Source organism: Aplysia californica, unplaced genomic scaffold (genome assembly GCF_000002075.1).
Source record: "Aplysia californica isolate F4 #8 unplaced genomic scaffold, AplCal3.0 scaffold00441, whole genome shotgun sequence".
Classification (NCBI taxonomy): Eukaryota; Metazoa; Mollusca; class Gastropoda; order Aplysiida; family Aplysiidae; genus Aplysia; species Aplysia californica.
This window is the reverse complement of record NW_004797711.1, coordinates 57,361-63,393: the sequence shown is the minus strand read 5'-3', so window position 1 is coordinate 63,393 and position 6,033 is coordinate 57,361. Positions and strand designations below refer to the sequence as shown.

Here is a 6,033-nt window from a genome sequence, read left to right as displayed (position 1 = left end):
ACACACACAGCACACGCACACACTCTCACATACGCATTTGTCATGGCAAACAATCGTAGTTTGTTTACTGTTCTCCTTTTACAGGTGTTTGTGATCAAAACAAGTCACATGTACATCACATTTGCAAGGGTGCTCTGCAAGTCCAACACAAACGGAAACGCTTTCTCTATCTACATCCTGTGTTTCTCTGTAATGTAATTCAACGGTGTTTTGGTTAGTTCCTGTTGCCACTTGAGATGAGAAAAGTGCATCTGTTTCCTGTTTTCCTTTAACATTAAGCGTTCATTTCTTTTTAAACATTATTACTTATTATTTTTCTTTGTAAATGTTTTACGGCGCTCGCAACTGCATAAGGTCATATGAGCGCGCGGGACACATTAAACATTTTCAGTTGGTAGGAAATTTTGAATTTTGCCAGGGTGGCTGCCGTAGCCTACTCTTGGAGATTTTAGACCACCAAAGGATCTATAACGTGCGCAACTTGCACGCGGAACCTCCGAGATTATTCGTCCTTGTCCAAGAAGGCTAGGTGTAGATACCCCCTAACCTCCTTTGCCCCCTCCTCTAGGCTCCTGGCTCTTTCTACAGCCTTTCTACTGCTACTCCTTGGCTTCTTACTGCTGTCTTTCAGTCACACCCCTGATCTTCTGGTAGGAAAGATCTACACCTAGCCTTCTCGGACAAGAGTGAAAAATTTCGGAGTCCCCATGTGCAAATCGCGCACGTTAAAGATCCCTTGGTGGTCTAAAATCGTTAAGAGTAGGCTTCGGCCGCTACCCCGGGCAAAATTCAAAATTTCGTACAAACTGAAAAAGTTTAATGATCCCGCGCGCTCATATGACCTTAAATATGCAGGTGCGAGCGCTGTGAAACACTTACCAAAAGAAAGAAAGGGGGAAAAAATCAATGTGGACAAATGCAGTGGTGAATCGGTGAAGTTACCCTTCACAGTCACCCAGTTGGTCACACACTGTAGTACATTCCAACAAACTTCTCTTCCACCATTTCCTCACTGATTATGCTGGGGCTCGTGGCCTCTCGATTACGGGAGATAAGAGAAGCCGAACGCAAGACCGGAGTTTGTTGAGTTGAGTCTTCTTTCATCGGAGAGATATCTTAGCAGATGCCCCTCGGAATTTTAGGAAGGGTATCTGTACCCCCAAAGACAAGAGGTCTCCCTACTCTGGTAGAAAGGGGGGGGCGGGGGGGCTGACCCCCCTGCTTAAGTCACGAAAAGAATAGACAGATCTTGAATCTAGATAGGCCGCGACAGTTTTTAGTGCCAAAAAAAGTATTGGCAACCTTGGTGGTCTGCTACTTCAATTTTACCCTTTTTGAGTCATTGATGGTTTTTATCATGAACTTTATTACAAATGGCCCAATTACAAACTTTCAAAGAGCCCAGTTACGCTTACTCCCTCGTCTTTTGGTTTGATATTTTCTTGAAAACAATTGATTTGCAATGGTTTTAATACTCTATGTGTGTTTTGCAGCAAAAAAAAAAATATGGCTGTTTCACCCCATCAGCAGTCTGCATGCGAGTGTGAAAGTAAAATTTTACCCTCTTATTTTTCTAGGTATTAGTTCTATATTAGACTTTCTCCCACCCCTTCATATTTGCCTGAAAGAAGTGAATGTTTCGTAAGCTAATAATAATACTTTAGTAAGGCTATAATGAAACTCAAACTTCTTAATCACCCAACACTATCACTAAGGCAGGCTAAAAGACAGTTCTAAATTTCAGTCATGCGATCTATTTAGAAACTCTAGTCTATCTTTGATTTAGGCCCAGGGGATAGAAATGATGGTAGGAAGCATGGGCTAGATGTGGTAGATATATATAATATATATATATATATATATATATATATACAAATATATAATATATAATATTTTCCGCCCCTTTTCTCCCAAGAGTCTCATGTCAACATTTTATATTCTATTTATTCAGTTTTAATCTAGCTCTCTCCGCTTGTCTTCATGTGTCTAACAATCAGTTTTGAAATGATTTTCCAGTGGCAATGTTAACAGAAATTTTGTCATTTACCATTTACAGATGGACCAAAATATTTGGCTGATCAAAGCGACAGCGACAGTGACAATGAAACTGAGACATCTGCTGTTTCTGATGTTTCTACTGCTGGTGCGTCACATTCTACTGTTGATGTCTCTGGATCAAGTCAGGGTGAAGTCAAGACTCTCCTGGGCGATTTCAACGTTCAGAAAATTAACCAGCAGCCACAGACTGATTACAGCTCTATCACGCCGGCCAACAGGTATGCTTTATTATCTCTCTCACACACACACACACACACACACACACACACACACACACACACACACACACACACAGACACACACGCTTTGAACTACCCCTTTTTAAACAGAATTAACAGAGAAAAATCACCAAGTCTGTGCTTGCTTTGTGACCAAGTATATATGAAACAATTCAATATCTCTTATCCTATCTATTGTCCCAATAAATTACAGGATCACCGATAGTAACTTTTACCTCCTGTCCCTACCACAGACAATACCCTATTATATTCAGGGATCACAGTTTTCAGCGGGTCTGCAATTTTCTGCAGTTGCGAGAACTTTCCAAAATCCACTCCGTGGTCTTAACCGCGCCAGTGGTCGATCGCCCCGGCCTGAAGTCCGCCGCGGTAGGCCTTGAGTAGCCTGAGATCGGCGCTAAGGGTTAGGATTAAGATTAGGGTTGGGAAAGTAAGTGAAATGTGTCTATATTTTGGTTTATTTTGCATTTTTTAAACTGATGTGAAGGGGGGTGCACAAAATTTACGGAAAGTTTTCGGATCGATTCTCAAAGTTCCAGAGTTGGCGGAAAATTTCTTTGTGATCCCTGATACAATTACCTACACTACACCGCAGCAAAGTAGAAATGTGGAAGACATTCACCTTTTAAAAAAAATATGACAGTAGGATGAAGGGCATAGGCTTTAAGGTAATATTTGATAAACAAGAAAAAGATTCATATCAGACTATCCTATAGCCTACTAGAAAGAGAGAGTGATTTTGTTGAATTTTATAAGTGAATATTTCTGAAAATTTATTCTTTGACTACAAAAGCAATTTTAAAAAATCAGTAGTACATTAATTTGTGAAGATCGTAATGTAAAGGAATTTTAACCAGGTCTCATGAATTAGTCATGAAATATGAAATATATGTTGTCATTTGCGTTGGTTTAAAAAAAAAAAAACTGTGTGAAAAGAAAAGGCGTTCTTTATTTTTAATGTATATGTAAATTTGTGACAATTGTGCTCAAATGTAAGCAGACTTTTTATGTTTTCTCTATTTTTTGTTGGCTCTTTGTTGTTTCTTTTTATTACAGGAATGTGATTGTGAAATGTCTCGAGTAATGTTCAAAATACTACAATAAATATTTAAGCAGCTTTCTAAGTTCTGTGTACCATATATATAATTTTGGTTTCAGTTTTCGACTTCACTTTTTCAAAGAATCGGACGAAGTAGTCAACAGGAGGAAGAAAGATGCCAGAAGACCTGTGAAGCAGGTGGATGAGGTGAGATGATGTCAATGTTTTATCTTTGATTGTATTTTTGTTTGTCCTACATTTTACTCTGAAGATAAGCTAAAGCAGCTATAAATGGCTGCTTACACTGTATGCTTCCGAGGAAGTTGAGGTTGTTTCAGAATGCTCTCAGGTCTGCTTGGGTAATAGTATATATTGTGAAGCGCATAGAGCTTGCTGTTGAGCGGGGATTTGCGCTATACAAATGCTATCTATAATTATTATTTTAAAAGTGAATGTTGACTATGGACACCTCATTTCTCCCTTTCTTTTTTTCTACTTTATGATAACATTGCCCACCTGTCTAAGACAACCACTTTGCTCTTCAAAGAACATTTTTTATGCCGCACCTTTCCTTGCTTTTCTTTAGATATTCCTTTTTTATGTTGAAAAAAAAAGAGTTGGAAATGGGTTCATCAAATTGGTAAAAAGTAACAATAAATTTTATAAGAGTCCAGGTACTCTCCTTGTAACCGTTGCCCAACTTCCTCGAATTTGCTGCTCACTCACAGGCTGCATCCGTGTGAAGTTGCACTCGTAAAAGATCCCTTGGTGGTCTAAAATCGATTAGAGTATACTTCAGCCGCCACCCGGACATAATTCAAAATATTTTACCAACTGAAAATGTTTAATGTGTCCCGCGCGCTCATATGACCTTATGCAGTTGCGAGCGCCGTAAAACACTTATCCCCCCCCCCCCAAAAACCCAGGGTGCATGATGTGCGTTGTTTTCCTTGAATGCTGAGTGGGTGGTTGGCGGGTGCTCTGATGTGGTTTGCTCCTTCTTTCCTACAAACTTCTATTGTCATGATCTCTCCTCCTTCTTTTTTATGTGTGTTTCCCTCTTGTAGCACCTCTAATCTTCGGCACTTATATGACCTTATTGTGTTACAAGTGCCGTAAAACTCTTACTAAAACAATAGAACATTGAGTGCTGAACTTTGCGTTATACCATTATTTTCGCTTTATATGGACAGAAGTACCTGGAGTACAAGATGGAAGACGTTTATCCTGCCAACACTTGCCTTGACTTTCCAAAACGACCACCCTGGAGTTATCGTCTCAGCAAGGAGAAGCTGGAGGAACAAGAGCAACTGTATTTTAATGTGAGTACTGGCACTTTGTGCTGCTGTGTTTTATGGTTGTACAGAGAAATTCACCCCCCGGGGCAGTGCCACTGACTGTAGTGTCTAAGTCTTTAGGCCATTCCCAAAGGGGGGGGACATTTCTCATTCAAGCGCAGTAGAATTGTAAATGGGCTGATTCATCATGTCACGCTCATAACTGCCTGATCTGCAACAGGGAACTGCTGCTTTTTCTTTCCTAATCCTTACTATTGTCATTTTCCTCAACTTCATTTTGTATGTTTGTCACTCTCTTGTGACCTGCTCTTTTGGGGTGCCTTGATAGTCAAAGCAGACCTTGTGCTGTTGAAGCTAGAGAGGTGAGCAGAGTAAGTCTGATTCCCTGTAAAGACTTCTCTGTTGACACCCGCCCCTTGGCGTTCATATGACCTTATGCAGTTGCGAGCGCTGTAAAATCCTCTACTAAAAAATAAAAAAAAGACAAACCAAGCAAGTAAAGGCCTTGAACTTAAACTTTTTCAAAGAATAGAATGTAAACAGGAAGAAGAACTCATTTGTGAAGGAGTTGAAATGTTTGGTAATATAAAGGCATTGGATAAATGATGTCTTCGGCCGTTGACACTTGTACAAAGGTTAATTGTGATGTATTATTTCGGTGATTGTGTCGACAGAATTACCTTCAGGAAGTCATGGGTCATCCCCGGACCCAAGACTTGACACTTGTAAGGTTAATTAGGTTGTATCATTTCTTCGATGATTGTGTCTACAGAACTACCTTCAGGAGGTCATGAGTCGGCCCCGAGCCCAAGACCTGACACTTGTAAGGTTAATTGTGCTGTATTATTTCGGTGATTGTGTCAACAGAATTACCTTCAGGAGGTCATGGGTCAGCCCCGCGCCCAAGATCTGAGCTATTTTGAGCTGAACCTGCAGACGTGGAGACAGCTGTGGCGGGTGCTGGAGATCTCCGACCTACTTCTGGTCATCGCCGACATACGCTACCCGGTAAGTGAGAAGTGAGATTTATAGATTACCTTTGGTATGTATATTATTGTCTTACTTGTCTTACTTGTCCACTGTGTTGGGGTCACTGCAGTCGGAACATGTCCAAATGTAAACTTCTTCCTTACTTGTCTTACTTGTCCACTGTGTTGGAGTCACTGCAGTCGGAACATGTCCAAATGTAAACTTTTTCCTTACTTGTCTTACTTGTCTTACTTGTCCACTGTGTTGGGGTCACTGCAGTCGGAACATGTCCAAATGTAAACTTCTTCCTTACTTGTCTTACTTGTCCACTGTGTTGGAGTCACTGCAGTCGGAACATGTCCAAATGTAAACTTTTTCCTTACTTGTCTTACTTGTCTTACTTGTCCACTGTGTTGGGGTCACTGCAGTC

The 6,033-nt window shown here is 40.5% G+C and overlaps 1 protein-coding gene across 1 annotated transcript in view; it reads left to right on the top strand.

Annotated features, from left to right (window-relative positions):
• LOC101849717 (guanine nucleotide-binding protein-like 1) overlaps positions 1 to 6,033 on the top strand; it is a 24,793-nt gene that overhangs the window by 748 nt on the left and 18,012 nt on the right. The window contains exons 2-5 of the mRNA XM_005104898.2: positions 2,057 to 2,276; positions 3,456 to 3,543; positions 4,530 to 4,658; positions 5,502 to 5,642. Coding sequence (XP_005104955.1) covers positions 2,057 to 2,276; positions 3,456 to 3,543; positions 4,530 to 4,658; positions 5,502 to 5,642 — 578 coding nt within the window. The remainder of the gene's footprint in view (positions 1 to 2,056; positions 2,277 to 3,455; positions 3,544 to 4,529; positions 4,659 to 5,501; positions 5,643 to 6,033) is intronic.